Here is a 19,306-nt window from a genome sequence, read left to right on the forward strand (position 1 = left end):
GCAAGCGTTAAAACAGATGGTTATGCCTGTGTTCCCTCTGCCTCACTTACTGTCTACAAAGCTGGAAAATTTGCTGATATAGCAGGGAGTCAGGAGCCGACCAACCACAGAAGGTCCATCTCAGCTACTGAAAAGTGGAGATAAGGGTAGTTAAAGGGAAACTTTGCCGATTTTCAACCAGCTCCTTGTCATCGCGGGTAGTGTTTGCAGCGCTGCAGTGTTTGGTGTCTGTGTAGTGTTTGAAGGCAAACAAACAACAAATTCCATGGACAAATTAGCGGGTAGCTCCACGTGTTTGCAGCATAAGGTGGGCCAAACACTTTAAATCTGCACATACTACCGACACTGAGATGATAGAGCTGGTTGAAAATCAGAGTTTTCCCTTCATCTACCAACTGGAATTCAGCCAGTGACTGTTAGTAAAAACAGAGAAGCATGGGGTAGACATGTAAACATGATAGAGTAAAATAGGGTCATTGACACCAAATGTCCTGTCTCTGAGGAGATCGATGAAAGGGGGTAAAGTTCCTCATTTTTTTTTAGCAAGGGTGGTGTTCAAAGACTTCGAAGAACTCAAGCTGTTTCACATCTATAAGATGCCTCATTGAGCCAGCACCCAACTTCCTGACTCGCTGCAAAGGGCTGCCTGCCAGCCGATCACAAGCCCTTGACATCTGGCAGCCTGTTGTTAGCACTGTTAACTGCTAGCATTTGGCTCCGTCACTTCCATGTTGAGAGCCGTGTGCAGATAATGTCTTAATCATAGATAGGCTCTGAATATTGCATAAAGCTCCTTTAAATACTGGAGAAGGTGGATGATTAATGACAGCAACACTACATGTGCAAGCAGTGGTACATTTTATCCACACTTTCACTAGCATTTGCACACTCTCCTTCTGGAGCTTCTTTTGTGTCCTGAGTTGTGACATCTTTCTGCAGCAATCCCAAAGCCACCATCAAAGTGACTGATCGTGACAGTGCCGACTCTTCTCCAAAGGCAAAGGTTGTAGCTCATCAATCTGAGATATGAATGAAGCAGGGATGGTGTTACTGAGGGCGTAACCCATCTCCAGCGTGTGAACTCTCTTGCAAATGTGTGTGTGCTTGAGGAGTGTGTTTGTGTGTTTGTGTGTGAGTGCGCTGCCAGTGAAATGACTAATGGCTTAGTCAGCAAGGTCTCTTCAGAAAAAGTGTTGGGCTCTAACATTCTGCCCTTCACGTTAAAGGAGCATCTTCAGAGGACCAGGGGGACTGACTGTCTGCCTTTCACGCCCATCCATCTACGGTCTAGACGGGTGCAGCTACAAGTCACTGATGAGGTGTGACAAGAAGAAGTTTTCTATGGTTAACCCTTCAAATCTAAAGCCACTGGATATCAAGGAATAGTTTGACAGTTTGGAAAATACTTTCGATGGCATTTTTGACGAGGGTTGGATGAGAATAACAATACCACTCTTTTTTGTCTTTTAAAGATGACAGCCAGGAAACATTTAGCTTAGCTTAGCAGAGGTAAAAATATCCACCCATGGAGCCACAAAATATATATATATATATATATATATATATATATATATATATATATATATATATATATTTTACATAAAAGAATAGTTCACCCAAAAACATATACCAGTATGTAAATTTTAGAAGTTTCTCACCTCCACAGGCCTTGTGTTGTCCCAGAAAAAGATTTCAATTAAATGGCATAAAGGAGAGCCAGGCTCCAGAAAATTAGTGTATGTGTAAACAGATTTTTGACAGCGTCTGAATGAAAGACAGCCAAAAAACATTATGAAATGTCAAAAAAAAAAACGTTTCCAAAAATGCCTATGCAGCAATTTCAAAGTGTCTGGTGTCCATTGATGGTTTAATGAAATTCTAACTATTTTTGCTAAACTATTGCTTATGAAGGCATTTTTGGATTATACGTGTATAGCTTGCTTTGTGTAGCAATGGATACAAAAGATGTAAGACACTTGGATAATGCAGCACATGAATTTTCATAAGATTTCAGACATTTTTCAACTTTTTTGCTGTCTTTCACTCAGTCTCTGTCGAGGTCTGATTGAATTGATGCTATTGTTTTTTTGCCCTCCTTAACGCTGATAGAAAACTTTTTCAGGGACCATAGAAAACCTATAGGGAGGTGATTAGACTAGCATATAGGCTACTATATTGGCTACAGTTCATTGTTTTAGGATTAACTATTCCTTTGTACATATAAACCCTTTGAAAGATGGTTCAACATCACTTTTCTTGTGCTGCTTTCAGACGCCTTTTACAAGCTGTTAAACGTTGAGCAAATTAATTTGATTTCTTTTGAAAACATGAGGAAAAATGGCAGTGAGCAACTTGGCAATGTTGCAAGAAGCTAGTAAAAAGTGAAAATTAAAAGACCTGTAATTTTTTTTTTAAGGAGAACATAAAACATAGGAAAAATGTACAGTAAATTATATTTATAATTATAATAATTGTAAGTGTTTCAGAAAAAAGTATACTTTTTTCATTTTTTCACCTTTTAGGGGTTTATTTTAATTTTTTTTCTACTCCTGTTTGTTTCTTATTCTTTTTTGTACTAATTTTCAGATAATTTCCTTGTAACTTTTTTTTACTAATTTCTCAGGACGCCATTACTCTACTTGATCTTTTCATAGCAAAAAGCAGTTCAGTTTGCCATTAATGCACTGAACATCACAGACATGGCCTTTAAAAGTTATCCAGCCATATCCTCAGGCTAACTCTGAACCACTAGCACCTGCTGACCAGCGGAAGAGAAAAACATAGCCCATGATTTCTAGTTTTCTTACAATATATGGGAAAAAGTTTTAAAAGTGCAGTAACCTTTAGGACATGTACAGAAGTGAGGACATCATCAGTGGTTTCACTTTGAACTCCAGAGCCTGACAGATGAGCGCAGTGAGCCCTGCCACATTAAGAAGCCACAGCCTCTCAGCTCTGCCACAGGTCTGCTCTGCATTGAGATTTTATGCTAATGCAAGCTTTTCTTTTTTTTTTTTTTGTCAAACTCTGCACCGAATTTTAAAATGACCTTGTAAGTGCTGAATTCTTCCAAAAGGCGATTTTTTTCTTCTTGGTTTGATACAATTTCAACTATGTTTTTGAGTTGTCTTAACACGCCCAGAATTAATTGCAAATTAATGCCATTTAAGATCTTCAGACTATTAGTTTGATCTCTAAGCCATGGTCAGTGTTTATCATTTAGAAAGGAACAGCTGGTTGTGATATGAGAGTGGTATCAATTTTGTCATCTATCCCTCAACAAGAAAACTTAAAAAAAAAAACAACAACAAAAAAAAACAAGACAAAAAGAATAACTTGAAAAAATGTTTTAAATAAAACATATATCTATATTTTTTCTTGACATTTTCCCAAGAATATTACAAAAAATAAAATCAAATAATAAATCTACTAATTTATTATAATTTGCAGGACATTTCTTGCCAAATTGCATATTGCCTTTTTTTCACCATGTTTTTAAAAGAAATAAAACCAATTTTTTCAGGGTTCAAAGATGGAAATACTTGGGAAAAGGTGTCTGATTAAGCACAAGAAAAGTGAGGGGATCTCTGAATGTTTAAGCTTCCCACTTCTTACAGTTTTTAGTCGCCCACTTGTAGCTCCGCATATACCAACTGCAAAGCAAAGACAATCAACAGAGGCTGTTCCTTTTGTACAAAATGAATTCTTTTCAGGTGACATCTGTGCGCACATTTAAGCTAATACAGCGACAACCTCCCAAAAACAATTTGCTGCTTGAAGGTTTTTTGGGAACGCAGGCGAACAGATCCTGAGGGGGAAGTTTTTACTGTAGGTAATGACATGAAAAGCCATTTGAAGATTGAAGGATTTGGAGTTGACAGCTGTCTTAATGTAGGCTTTAAGCTGCACACACTGCTTCTTACATATTTCCTACCATCATACTAACATGAAATACTGTCAGTCATGCACCCATATTACATTTGCTGTAATTATAAGTATGTGTAATCCACATCCTGCAAGATTAAAGGTTGTGTTTTATGGTTTCACACAAGAGACAAACTGTATTTAGTCAAATTCTTGCAAAAATTCCCAAATATATTCCAGTAAGTATCCTGTCATGAAATCAATCAGTCAAGTCAATTAGGTAATGACATGTCATCTACTTTCATTCCTGACATTCATCAATGTTTGATGGGACTTTCCCTCTGCCGCCACCCATGCTGTGATGTCCCTTAGGTGCTCCAGGAGTGCTGAGAGCACAGCCAAAACTCCTGGCACGATTTCTGCGCTCTCGTTTGTCTTAATTACCCCAAAATGGATCTCTGTTGAGCACAAAGCAATCAGCGGTACAATTCAGTAATATTAACCCTATGAAACTTGGAGTGATAACCCTTTTCTTGTGCTGCTTTCAGATCCCTTTTACAAGTATTGAAACCTTTGATTTCTTTCAGAAACACAGGAAAAAAAAAAAAAAAAGGCAATGAGCAACTTGATAATAAATGTTACACTGATTGCAAGAAATTAGTAGATTTAGAAAATTATTTTTAAAAAGCTAGGGAAAAATGATTTTTATAATTTTCATGATTTAATATTTAAAATTATGTTAGAGAACGACATTTACTTGTCTGTTTTTAATTTTACTTTCTTTTTCTTTTTGAAACTTGAGCAAAATGGCTTATAAAAAAAAAAATATATGAAAAAAAGGTTATAAGCAACTTGAACCAATTGACAGAAAAAAAATAGCACAAAAAAGACAAGAAAAAGGAAAAGTGAAAGAAAAAATGCTTAAAAAATAATAATGTACATAATGTCAGCAAATAAGTATGATACATTCTGGAAAATTTTCCATAGATTATTTTTCCATGTCATTCATTTGTTAGTTTTTTGTTTTGCTTTCCTTTCTTCTTTCTCTCTGTCTTTTGTTGGGTTTTTTTTGCATTTGTTTCTTTTTCTAAAATACTGTTTGGTACAAAAATGTACAGACAGACTTTGAGCAAATAGATGTGTGAAAATGTTCTTACACATGATGCTGCGGTAGGCGTTAATGAGATGTTAATTCATTCAGGCTGTTTCCTAACAAAGTGAATGGAAACACTGAAGCTAAAGACCGTTTTGCTTGTGAAATGTCCTGCAGTGGAGATGGGCTGCATGTTTGCGTGTGTGAGCCAGATTAAAAGGCAAAAGGCCAGATTCTTTAATCTATACAAAACTACAGATCTTACTGCACTCCAGGCTGCACAGACCAAAATGTTTCCTCTTCCTACATGAAGATTAAAAATAGATTATCGGTGCACCCCCAGTGTGAAATGGGCTTTCATTATTATGGAAATTACGCAAAAAACTCAAAGACAAAAGGTTGCTGATGCTGAAAGATGGTTTACCTCTTCAAACCAGAGCTGTGGAAGGCCATGGTTTCACTCCACTCCTGGACGGGACGCAGTCAGGGCTCAGCAGCGAGGAACAGAGGTGAGATGCAGGAGCAGAAGGAGCCACGGACATGAAGTCAGTCCTACCTGCACATGTTGAGGACTGACAGAGAGGAGCGTTGCAGGGGGATGCTCAAACATTTTCAGAGGACCACATAAAAAAAATTTGTTCAGTGAGTTCCCATTGGCCAGGAGTGCTTCAGGAGGTTGTGGCTACATTTTATTACCAACACTTAAAAAGATGCAGGAGCCCAGGGGCCTCTATGTGTAACACCCCCCCCCCCCCCCCCCCCCCCCCCCCCCCCCGCTTCTGCTCTTTATGGTGCCTCCTAATGACACGTATGCCTGTATGTAATTCTCTTAATAATTATCGTCAAGATCTGGAAGAAGCAGCCACAGAGTGATGAAATGTGGATTTCAGAATCACGTGTACTCATCAGTGGAGGTGAAGAATACCTGTTAGCACGTAGTGTTGACATGAGGAAAGCCTTGTTATTACCAGGAGGGCCTCTGGAAAGACATGCTGTTTGGATCCTGGGTGTTATGTAATTGATTCTGTGGCGTTTGATCCAGGGGTGCTCCCAAGAGGGGGCCATGGCCACCCAGATACATCGTTGTCCCCCCTTGCAAAAGTAAATGGAGACCAACATTAGTACTTATATCATCTAAATTGCAACATCTTAAAGCCACTATAAAATGTACATGTGTAATGGAAAATCAATAAAGTTACACAATTAAGGAAAATTATTTTTTTTATCTCCGTATGAAACATCAGCCTGCTCTCACGGCCGCTTTATTTTTTATATATTTTAATTATTATATAATGTATTTTCGATTTTTTTAATATATATAATAAGTTACTCTACATGAACAGCATGTTAACATTAATACATGTCACACGTGGTCAAAAATTGATGTTTAATATTTAACTTAATAAAAAAGTTTCTTACCAATGAACAAACATTAACTTTTTTGCCATATTTATGCATTTATGATGTCTCATATTATAAAATAATGTTAGCAATGTCAGTATACTGGAATGCTTTAAAGTGTTAGCTAAGGTTTCTACTCACATATACTTTAAGTATGGTGTAAAATGACAATCATGCACAATCATGGAAACTATTGTTGCCAGTGGGCCAACAACAGATGTAGGAGGATACCCAGCGCGTCATATGCAGATGTGAAAGCCCATGAAAAAGCAATATTTTATGAGTTGGGATGAGACAGGAAATGCATAGTTTTTTTCTTATGACATATGTACAGTCTTTTTTTTAGAAATGAATTTACAAAGTTGAAAATCTTAGGAGTTTAAAAGTTGAAAAACTTGCTGGTGGGTTTCAAACTAGCTGGTGGGTTTTAGGGTTCAGGCGGAATTTAAAATAAAGAGAAAATACAAGCATTTAAAGTGATATGTCCCTTGCTTAAGTCAAATTACTGAGTCCCTCCTCAGTGCTTAAAACATATTTGACATGCCTACCCTATTTTGCACCATGCCCTCCCACCGCATAAATAGCAAACAGTCCCTTATGGTTTTTGGTTTTGGTGTGCCACCCAAGATATTTAGCAGCCCCCTCCAGCCACACTTATGAAAAAATTCTAGTGGGCGCCATTGGTTTGATCTGTGACTTTTACTGAACTTTAGAAGAACTGAGAGCCCAAAATGAGCTTGGACAGACTGATTACTTACAGGAAAATCACATATGGCCAAATCAAAAAACATTCTTCATTTTCACAAATTTAATTTGCTTTAATCGACAATTTGACATTTCATACAGATGTGGCTGTCTCATCCCAGAAAGACTCGTCAGCCCTCAGCCATTGTAAGGAGGCTCTTTGCCTGTGGATGCAGAACTCTCATGTAATGTAACAGCATGAATGTAAACATTTTTGCAACACCTGTTTTAAAGGAAAGGCAAATTGTGATCTGAAACAGCGATAATAACTGCTGTCCAGGAGCATAATGATCACTTTAACTTGGACATATTTTTATGAGGGTGCATGCCACAGCATAAAATGTAAGTATTTCTCCAATATTTGTGTTCCTCAAACTGTTTTGCTGCGAGTATATAATGGATTATTGGTTTATTGATCCTGCCAGTTGCTGTCTCTGCTATGTGATATAATATCAGCAATCAGTAAACTCACAGTCACCTGATACTCTGTAATTTACTACAACCAGTAATATAAAGGTCAAGGCTAAAACATTTGTTGCTGTATCATATTGCATGAATTGATTGTTTTTTTGCAGCTCTACCACAATGGTTGTGTGAGAGAGCTGTAGGGAAAACATGATCCAGTGACTGGGCCTCCTCAGAGATCTGGCACACAGATCATGTGTCCAGCCTAGATAATTGAGAGCTCATGCTCTCAATGAGAGAGCAGGCAGACAGTGCGGGCAGCAGGCAAAAAGAGAAAACAGTTTGTGATTATTCATTCACGCGGCAGGCCCCATGACTTGTACACTTGTGACCTGCAGTCACATACGCCAAGGTCCTCCAGTCAGGAAATGTGCAGGAAATGTTAAAACAGGAGTGTTAAGGTTACAAAGCTACAATATGAAGCTGTTGTCCATCAAAATGTATGTAAAGGTGACAACTTTGCACCCTGGTAGGTTTTGGAATCACTAATAGCTCTGCCGTGTCCATTGTGGTGGGTGTAGATTTATTTTATAAGAGGTTACAATGAAAATATGTGTACCAGTGAGGATTTATTTATAAAATTATTAATTAATTTAACCCTTGGGGCACGCTTTAATATTAGACACACTCGTATCACTCTGCACACAAAATGCACTTGTTCAAGAGTAAGCTTTAAGAAATATTATCTATATATTCTACTTTGATTGAGATTGTTTTTCTAACATCAGTTCTAATCATAAATATCAAATATGAATTAATTTTCAGAATTTTAACCCTTTAGATGCCAGGTTTTTGTCAGGATGCCTCTATGATTTAGATGAAACAAAAAGTAATTATTTTCAATATACTACATACTAGGCAGAGTTTTTTTTGATTATCACAGCCTAGGATATGTCAATGATTAGCAGCAACATGTATTATTTAAAGTTATTTTTTGCTGTTGTGTAATGTCAAATACTCACACTCACACTGCTCTGTGCACAAAATACGCTTTTCAGAATCAGGCAATAAAAAAATATTGCAAATTAACATGATTTTCTACTTTCACTGAGTTTATTTTTTTAACCAACATCAGTTGTTTTTTAGTAAACTAAATGCTAAGTAGATTATATTTTTTTTGAAAATCACAGCCTAGGATATGTCCATGATTAGCAGCAACATTGATTTTTATGTTTTTTTTTTTTTTTTTTTTTTGTAGCATCAAATACTCTTCACTAATATGTTTTTCAATACGTTTCATACGTTACAAAAAAAAGGCAAAAGGACACAAGTATGTTACCCCCAAAACTTCTTTTTTTATTTATTTATTTATTTTAAATAAATTTCGTTAATCCCACAGACTGTATAAAATTAAAGAGCCATCATGATGCCATCGTGAAGGTTTTTGGATTATGACGCCTCAAGTTTGGCATTTTTGCTTTCATGATTCTGGATTTTTGGAGCCAGGAGTGACCATATTTGGACAAGACATTACATCACCAGTTCTCTGCCAAATGAAATCAAAAGCAAAATGCAACTAAAATGCAGCTAAAACCACAGCAATCAGTGTTATCCTCTGCGGCCTTATTTTTATAGACCAGAAATAATCATCTGAGTTTGATATTAGACTGTGTAAAAATTTGTGTCCTTGCTGTGTAACCTCTGAAATTTTTGCCATTTTTTTCCCCCTCAGATTGTTTGGTCATCTGGGCTCTGGCAACTGTCAGACAAAAAAAAAAAAATCGATGGCGCTTCTCTCTTAATCAGGAGTGCTTGGAGCTTATGGCAGAATGCCATGAGAGAAAAGCAGCAATTGACTTTGGGTTTTTAAGGAGGAAGGTGAAGCTGGGAACAGAGGAGGGAAGCAGTCATTGTGCATGGGTGAACTTGGTGCATCAGAAAGAGAAAAAACCCCAAAGACACCAATGGAGAAAACTCATTTCCTATTGGTAACTGTAAAACAAACAGTTACCAACGCCAACAGCTTATGGGCTGTGGACATTTTTATTCACTTGTAGTTACATAACCCTCTCCTCCCCCTTATCTGAGGAGTGATTAGTCTGTGAGGAGTTGTTTAACCAGGACAGATGGCATTTTAATTGCAGTACCTGACTGCCAGGAACAAACAATGCAGAGCTGGTTAGTGGTTGTCTACCCATTGTTACTTTGCTCATGTGCTGTGTCTCCAAGAACAAAATCTACATTAGATATGTTTGACTTCATATTTGATGACTTAAAATAAATATTTACAGTGGACAACACAACACAAGATTTCATTGTACTTTTAGCATGGCTGGATTAACCTGCCAGGATGCCCAGGGGCAAGATGGAGTTGTCGGGCACCTTTTAACTCTTTGCTCCTTCCACTGTGCAATGTGTAGCCCTCTTTTTTTTTCCTATGCGGAAATACTACCTGGTAGGGGTATCAGTTTTGGGTAGTTTTGCTTTCGATAGACCAACACCCATTAACTGGTAACTAGGAGGAGTAAATATTGTAAATAGTACATATTGAAATTAAATTTTATAATATTTGACAACACAGCAAGGTAAAAAGAATAAAGTTCATTAGGCTGTATCTGTTGGATATGCAAACAACAATGGCTTGCTAATTCCTTTGCCAAATAAATATCATATGGTGATCACATGTCTGCTGTGTTACAGCTGGTCCTTAAGAAGCCAAATAAATCAATGAATGCAGGTTTAAGGTCCCTAGGCTCACATTGGCTGATTGCTCTTGATTGTGTTTGAGTGGTGCTTATTGCCAAACAAATTTTCATTTTAAATTCGAACAAACCCCTTGACACACAGAAGTCTTTATGATTTTTGGAAATAGTCTCATTTTGTGACATTGTAGATAGATACAATTAGTGTAACTTGCAACATCCATCTTTTTCTGTGGTGTTCCCATGGACAAAAAGATAGAGACTGGAATAAAAGGCAAGTCAGAAAATAATGGTTGAAGTTCTTTCACTTCAGTCGCCAGTAGAAAATGTTGCTATTGTACGTTTCTGCAAACCACGGATATGTTACATTTGAACATTTTATACGCAAGGTAGTATATGAGCTGACTTTGTCATCAGAAAGTGGTATGGTAGATGGTGTATCACCTGGGCGAGATGCCTGTCAAGCTGCAGACCACCATTTGAGATTAACAAGTAACAACACCGTTTGTTTTTTAGTGCGTCAAGGCTGTGTTTCCAGCATATTTTTGCACTGGGATAGTAATACAAGACATCACCGCATTTCCTGCCAGGACATAGCCACAAAACGTTTTTTTTTTTTTTTTTTCAGAGAAATCACTGTATTTCCAGCCAGTATTGTGCCATGAAAAGCGTCTGGTTTTTAATAAGGCTTTGAAGGCTTCTCCAGCCATAACGGCATCATCAAAACAGGTATTTTAAGCCAAAATGTTTTCCAAACCATATCCAAGTGTTTTTTTGTGCTTAAACCAACAACAGCTTAACTACAGCATTGTTGAAACTTAATCAATGTATAGTTTGAACCTACTGGCAAAATAAGAAAAATGTAGCCTAATGTGAGAAACATAGAAAGCCAATTTTTTTGTTTCACAAATTTTATTGATTTCTTCTCTGAACAAAGTTAATGTAGCCACTTTTTTGTGACTGTGTGAGACTGCATAGTCAAAAAAGTTTATTTTTGCCTCATGTACATGTACTCATGGCTTGCATCCAAGTCACGTGACACCCGCATTTATTGCATTGATGTTTTGCCAATAACACTCATCCTTTCTGGGCATGGTCATTTCTGACTGCACGCTTTTAGAGGGCAGGTTGTGACGTCAGCTCGTCCGCTGGACGCACACTATAGTGCAGCACCAGGACACACACATGCAGTCACACACACACACACACAAACACTGACCGGTGCTGACTATTAATATTCAGCTTATGAAACTACCCACAGTCTCTATGTATTGTGTGCAAAACGCGGGGCGGGCCCGGAGGATAAACAGCAGATTCCGCGACAGACGCTGCTGCACTTTCCCAAATTGAAAACCCCGTCAGGAGAGAGAGAGAGAGAGAGAGAGAGAGAGAGGGGGGGGGGGGGGGACTGCAGAACATACAGGCTCTGGATGAATAACCATGGCAACAGCAGCAGCAGCAGGAGAAGCGGTGATATAAACATTGCAAACCGCGCATCCCTCCGCAAACAGCGGTCTGCTCAGTAAAGGCTGGAGCCGAAGCCTCTGCGGATATAACGCTTCATCGCTGCTAAGGTGAGCCAGTTTTATTCTGCATTTGACACCCTGCTGCTGCTGTTGGGGTGCTTATTGTCTGCATGTGCGTGAGGAGCTCGTTGTTTGAGATGACAGCAGAGAAAGCTGCTGCTTGGTTAAGAGGGCTGTCAGGCTTAATGAGGCTGGATTTAATAGGTAACACAGAGTGTTATGGGGGATTTAGAATAATACACAAATCAGGCATCTATATGACAGCTGTGGGTCTTTGTGTGACTATTGTATGTGTGGTCACTGCATGTGTCCTTGTGAGACCTAACAACACTCAACGCTGAAGTTAACAGAGCAAAAAAGGAGTATTTAAATCAAACTGGCCTTTCAAAATAAAGGTATTTATGAAAAAATATGATCTAAATGAATGCAGCATGATTAAATTTAAACAAACTATGCTTGCAACTGTGCTGTTTTTGCATCAATGTTTGTCAGAGCTCCTGCACAGAACAGTGTGTGCTGTTTATTATCAGTATTTCACAGATGCTCTAGTCTGAAATAGTCCCACACGCTGTCTGAAACCAACAAAGCAAAGCTGCCACTTCAACATGAAACAATGCTGAGTTGTCACAGCAAAGGCTGCAAAAAAGATAAGAGCAGAAGCAAACAGCGAGGCAAGGTTAAACAGATCACGGTTAATAAGCCCATTGGTACTGTAATGTGGCACAACCTCAGGCCCTTGTGACTGATGGAAACAGCTCAAGAGCAGAAAACCACAAGAACAGATGAGAATGTGTCTTTTCAAAGCAAAACTGAACAAAAGTCATGTCCATATTCACACTTTTTGACTTTGAAGACCTCATATGACCAGTCTTTGGTTCTCATACAAACAAATTAATAGTGACTCAGAGTTATGAATACAAATGTTGAGTCTGTGCATGGTCCTGAGTGTAGATTGCACACTCCAGCAGCTCTCCAAACACCCAAAAAAAACCCTGAGGTAGTGAATGTAGGATTTTCCACTTGGTTACTTTATCAGCCCCCCCCCCAACAATTTTTGCAGACAAGCCCTTTGATCATAAGACAATCTCATTTGGAGATAGCAAGGATGCTGGTCACATCCTCTCAAAGTCTGAATCATTTAACTTGATAACTCCACTTTTTTCTGCCTTTGCAGGGATTTGGCCTCATAATTTTGACAACAAAGAGCCTAGTACAGCATCATGGAGGGTTTTAGCTAATGCTAGATTATTCCCCTCACATGATTGCTGGCTCGGTGCTTCTCTTTAGAGGACACTCTGTCTCTGCTTACCCAGAGTGCAGATTCCATTTTCTTTAAAGCAGACAAAGAAAAATAAATATTGTTAACTTTTTGTTTACAGTGTAGCACAACAAACAAATTGCATAGGGAATTTAAATTCAGGGAGGGAATGGCGGACCCCATCACTAATAATTTGGGGTGTAAACTGCTAGTTTCATTACACTAAAATTTTTTATTGATTCTTTGGACAAACAATACAATATTTACTGACATCACAAATTCTGCCACAAGTTTATCTAGATTTGTTTGAATTCAGGGACCTGTGATTGATATTACGATATCAGTAGACTAAATTTTCCCATTGATGATGTCTTAGCTTCTCTGTGTGGAGCTATAGGCTGCTAGCAGTGTTTGAATGTTTAGGAAGGCATTGCTCTTGGATGGAAATTCCTTCTCTTTAAAAGAAAACATAAAGAAAAAGAAATGTTAACTTCAATTTGTGTTAACAGCGCAGCCAAACAAATACAAATTGTATTTAAGCATATTTTGTGGGGAATTGGATTTCAAGGAGGCAATGGCGGGCTCTGCCACCAACAATTGGGGGTGTCACCCATAAGTTTCATCACAATAAGATTTTTACATTCACTATTTGCATAACAATGACACATTTGCTGAGATCACAAAGTCTGTCTCATTAGGGTTTAGAATTGTTTCACTTCAGGGGCCTGTGATTGATATGCAACAATATCAGTAAATATCTTTATCGACTTTCTCTCAGCTGCTTGCCATTATCTGCCTGGCGGTAGGCCACAGCAATGTTTGGCTATTTATGAAGGAGGTGTTCTTGGATGGAAATTCCTTTTCCGTAAAAGAAGACATAGGAAAAATAAATATTGGTTACCAAATCTAAATATTGGTAACTTTAATTAGTGTTCTCAGTGCAACCAAACATACCCATATTGTAAATAGTCAGAAGAGGGGAATTTGAATCCAAGGAGGAAATGGTGGACCCCGCCACCAACAACTAGGAGTGTAAACCACAAGGTTCATGACATGATATGATATTATATTGATTCTTTGGACAACTATGCAACATTTGCTGCTATCACAAAGTCTGCCACGATACAATTTAGATTTGTTTCACTGAGTTTTTCTTGGCTGCTTGCTGTTATCTTCTGGGGGCTAGGCCACTGGCAATGTTTGAATGTTTAGAAAGGAGGTGTTCTTCGATGGATATATCTTAAAGCAGACATAAAGCAAAAGAAATACCGTTTACTTAAATTTGACAGATGTTAATATCTTTGAAATACTTCAAAACCTCGACAGAAATTCATAACATTTTGCATCGCTTCCTTTCTTCGCTTGAAGGAGAGTGTGCTGTAACACACTGGCCCTCTGTCACTTTATTTGCCGATAGTCCTTGTCCTGTTATTGTGTTCTGCAGAGGCAGTTGGGTGGTAATGAATGGAATAATACCTGAGATTAATTTCCGGCCCTCTGAGCTGTGCACACATACAGCAGCTCCAAGTCGTGGCACACAATGACTCTGTTACAATGACACCTACGCCTACTGCAGAATCTGCTCATTCCACATGCAGTCACTATGAACATTTTGCCTCTCCGTCCTCCCTGAGTTGAGATGGGAGATGTCAGTCAGCATTCCCAACTGAGCTGACACCATCAGGAGCAGCTGGGAGGGGAGGAAGGCAGCTTGAGGGCAGCCAGGAATTTTAGTTTTTCCTTAAGGTGGAGGAAATACTGCACAGTCTATCTCTATCCCTCCAAGAAAGCTAACAGCTAGCTGTGTGTAAGTGTGTGTGTGGCCTGCATTAAATAGTAATCAGACAGCAGATGGCTGTTTTGTAATGATTAGTGTTTAATGATTCACTGCAAGTAGAAAATCAGAAAGAGATAGTTAGTAAAAATGCACAAGCAGCAAATCGTAAGCGTTAGCTCAGCTACAGGTTGTGCAGGATTGTGTGGGAGAACAGCATTGTGCAGCTTTCAGAGCACAGCTTGCATTTTAACTGGGGTTTTTATAACAATAGACAGGCGAATGGGGCTCAAGGCATCCAAACTTCATTGGTATTGAAAGAAAATACCTTCTATTGATCCATTGATTGAGTGTTAGTGTGTTAACAGCAGCATGTTTACTATGCTTCAATACAACTTGATTGCTTAGCAGTCTGTCATCGCAGCTGCAGCCTGAGAAATCGAAACACACAGCTCAAGCTTACAGCTATTATATAAAGATTTAAAGTTGTAATCCCTAAGATTTCAGGTTGGTTTGGCAACATTCATAGTTACAGGTGATAATCTTCAAATGCAGTTTAATATTACGATTTCCAGAATTCTGCGGATAGCAAACACCTGTTGAGTGGCTCCTTTGTTAGAAAAACATTTAAGACCAACTGATATATGTTGTTACAGTGCAGCCAAATGAACACACATTGTAAGTAAGCATAGGTTTTTTAAATTCACGGAAGAAATGGCGGACTCCCCCACCAACAATAAATGCTATAAATCACGAGTGTCATCATGATAAAATATTCTATCTTTTCTTTGGACAACAACATAACAAAGTCTGTCAAAATAAGATTTCAATTCAGTTCAATTCAGTTCAATTCAATTCAAATCAGTTCAATTCAATTCAATTCAATTCAATTCAAATCAGTTCAATTCAATTCAATTCAATTCAATTCAGTTCAATTCAATGACAATAACAGTTAACATCTACATTGTCTTTTCCTTGGCTGTTTCCCATTATCTACCTGGCACTAGGCCACAAAACACTGTTAGAATGTTGAGGAAGGAGGTGTGCATGGAAGCAAATGGTGACACAGATGTGCCATGGAATTTCCAAAATAATAGTGTATCTTAAAGATAATGACATGCATTGATGTTTTCACTCTGCATCGGTGCTATTGGATCATTGATCATTGAATAATTACGTAGATCCAGATCAATATATCATCACACTACCATTACACTTCATTAAAACTACTGTATGGAAAGGCATAACAGAATGTAAATGCATTTAAGGGTTATAGCTAATAAAGGCAACCATTAATAATATCAAAAATGTCTTTCAATTTAATGAAAATGTAAAGGATTGTATTGAAACTTTTGAAGACTGTAAGAGAAATAAAGGTATCAGACTATTTTAAATTACTTGGACTCTTGTTCAGTTCTCTTTTCTACAAAATGCATTTCAATAGAGCAGTTATTTAAAGATAAGTCATCTAAAATTCACCAACTTCTCATTAACATTAACTTCTCAAACTATCAAAATGTCTCTCTATCTTTCATTTAATTGATGAAACAGCGATCTAGGAAACATAAATTATGATGAAGAAGTAAGGATTTCAGGAAAAATAGGAAATTAATGTTACTAATAGCTTTTATCAAGAACAACAACAACAACAACAAAAAACAAGAAAAAAGAACCCAAATAAGCAAGCAATATGAAAAAAAAAATAAAGAGATGCAGGGGACAAACTGTGATAAGGACAACTTATTCACAGTACAAAAAACCCCACAAAAAAACAACACATTTCCTTTAAGTGATAATGGGAGGGAAATTACTGTAACCATTTGTTAGTTATAGCTGTAAGCAAATACTCATGTCTTACTAAAGCCATCTTTCAGGTAGCTGGCCTTGGTATCAGGAAACTACAAACATGCGATGTGAGCATTCACTTGCCAACATGAAGGTGTAAGTTCTGTTTCAAAGCCCTGCTAAATCCTGTTGGGGAAATACTGGACCCTGGCTGAAATATTCTAAAAATAGGCCTGCTGGTATGAACCCAAAGAAGGTTTTTTATCCGTAAGATGCTACTAGGATAAGGCTGCCAGTACTCTGTTTGTTTCTTTTTTGTCAACAAATCAAAAAAAAAAAAACAACAAAGATTGATCTCACTAACAAGTATTGTCTCAGTAGTCCCATGCATTTGACAAATAAAACATTTGGAATTTGTTTTATAACTGTAGAAAGGCAAGAATTTGCCTGGGGCTGAGTGCCACGCTGTAACCCCACATTGCCCTTTAAAGACATTATCTTCTGCTGCAGTTGATGAGTTGTTTCATCATTATGATCATGATCATCATTGTCATCATCATCAGAGGAAACACAGTGTGTCCTATGTAGATGAATGACAGCTGTAAGCCTTTGAAGCTGTCAGTGTGGGTGTTTTGGTCTGTGCCTCGCTGATTTGATTAACTTATTGATGGGTCTTTGTGTTCTAGCCATAGATTGTAGATTGTTTTGGTGGCAAAGGAAGCATATTAAGTCCCTGGACTGTGAGCTTCCATTTAATCAAGCACGCAGTGTTCATTCTCCTCCTTACTGCCTACGGTAAAACATAACTGGAGTAGTGAGCAGCTCCCTTTTTTTGAAACCACTGAGACGGCAGATAACAGATAACTGGGACGTTACAACTCTGTGAATTAGGGGAGCAGTGAAGCAGCTTAATCAACGCCGAAGATATCACAAGCTGCGCACAATCCAGTGTCTTGCAGTCTCACATCAAATGGCCTATAATTGACTCACAATGTAATGACGGCCGCCGTCATCTGTGGTCACCCTGACACAGGCGACTCTTTTAGGGCTGCAAGAGTGTGTCAGTGTGACACGACATGCAGAGTCAGCAAGAACAGTTGTGTCATTTCAAGTCTCCTAAGGCCATTTGTAGCAGGGGACAGCTAATGTACAACATTAGTGTGTTTCTCATTGTACTGCTTGCTTTACATAAGTGCAGTCACCTTCCTTTTCTCCTCTAGACTGCTGGTTTTGGGAGGCAGAGGTTCCGGTTTTACTGAAGATTTACTGGGCCCCTTCTTTCTCCACACTTGGCAAGATTCTTATAATAAATCTTATCAGCATAGGTGTAGGAGAGGGTATTCTGCCAACTGTGAGGACACCGTAGACGCACCCTTTTTGCACAAATGAAAGGCTGGTGTTGGAAAAAAAAAACAGCGGAATACATCTCTGTGCTTATAGGATGTGACAAATCAAAACTGACTGTTGGTTTAATGACATTTTTTACATTTAAGGAAGCAAATCCCAAAGCAAAAAACTTACAATGCCCTTACCAAGAGTAAATTAACCTAATCCTTTATTCCACACAAGTCAACTGAAACTAAAAAAAAATAAAGGTGTGGTTGAAAAATTAAACATTTTAAAGAGCCTTTGGAAGGGGCGGTTGATGGGTCCAACAAACCCCCGACTTTCATGTTGGTTTAGCTGCTTTGATTTCAGGATCCTTGTATCCTGCATAGGTTACCTGCAACACTGTAATACAACAGAGCCATTGTCCGTGTCATTACTGACACCTGTGCCTATTAAGACAAGTCAAACTGTTTGCTATGAGAAAGGCTCATTGTGTTTCTCCTTGTAAACCAGGCCACATGCAGCTTGGGCTACAAAAAGGGAAGATGGTGATGTAAGTCAATTCAATTCAGTTCAATTCAATTCAATTCAATTCAATTCAATTCAATTCAAATCAATTCAATACAATGCAATTTTATTTATATAGCCCATTATTACAAACCACAGTTTGCCTCAGAGGGCTTTATAGCATACAACATCCCTCTGCCCTTAGACCCTCACATTCTCTAAGGAACCCCCCCCCCAAAAAAAACCCTGTAAATTATGCTGGCTTGGCCAGTCTTCCTTGTTTTATGTAACAAATGTGGGATAGCTTGTCTGGAATTCAGCCTGGGAAATTGTAATCTTAGAGGTTATCCATCTAACGTGTATGTTCGCTTGATGACACACAAGAGTTTACCCTATTGTTTACCCTATTCTATCAAGTTAATGTTACACACTAGCTAGATACAATAGGGTAAACTCTTGTGTGTCATCTAGCTAACGTGTAACACTGTCATTACGAACTCGTCAAGTAGCACCGCTTTGTCAGTGCTGTCGGTGTACAAGTGTGACATCAAAAGCCGCCTTCCGTGTCCATATGCAACGCGCACGGATGTGTCACATGATAACATGGTCAGACAGAACCAGTGGCATTGCTGTCATATATTGTTGCAGTGCAGCGGGTGCGTCCACATGCAAACATTCACAGGCAGACGTGGAAGGTCCTGACATGTGATGAGTTCGGAGTAAGAACTTGTTGAATAGTTACGGCACTCTTCAGATTTTAAACTAATAGATATCAAGAAGAGCCAACTTCACACGTACTAACTCACAGTTATGGTTTAAAAAATGTTTGATATGCCATTCTGATTTTAATATTTGCAGGATCATCGTAAATGGTGGAATGTTGATGTTAACAAAAGCATCAAGAATGGTACCACAAAA

The 19,306-nt window shown here is 38.3% G+C and overlaps 2 protein-coding genes across 2 annotated transcripts in view; one reads left to right on the forward strand and one right to left on the reverse strand.

The window, feature by feature from the left end:
* LOC121958267 (collagen alpha-1(IX) chain-like) overlaps positions 1–5,410 on the reverse strand; it is a 38,545-nt gene extending 33,135 nt beyond the window's left edge. The window contains 1 exon segment of the mRNA XM_042507155.1: positions 5,382–5,410. Within this exon segment, the coding sequence (XP_042363089.1) occupies positions 5,382–5,410 (29 nt within the window).
* A 6,319-nt stretch (positions 5,411–11,729) lies between these two features.
* fam135b (family with sequence similarity 135 member B) overlaps positions 11,730–19,306 on the forward strand; it is a 60,934-nt gene continuing 53,357 nt past the window's right edge. Inside the window, 1 exon segment of the mRNA XM_042507153.1 lies at positions 11,730–11,783. The gene's annotated coding sequence lies outside the window, so the exon portion shown is untranslated.

This window comes from Plectropomus leopardus, chromosome 18, assembly GCF_008729295.1.
Source record: "Plectropomus leopardus isolate mb chromosome 18, YSFRI_Pleo_2.0, whole genome shotgun sequence".
In the NCBI taxonomy this organism is placed as follows: Eukaryota; Metazoa; Chordata; class Actinopteri; order Perciformes; family Serranidae; genus Plectropomus; species Plectropomus leopardus.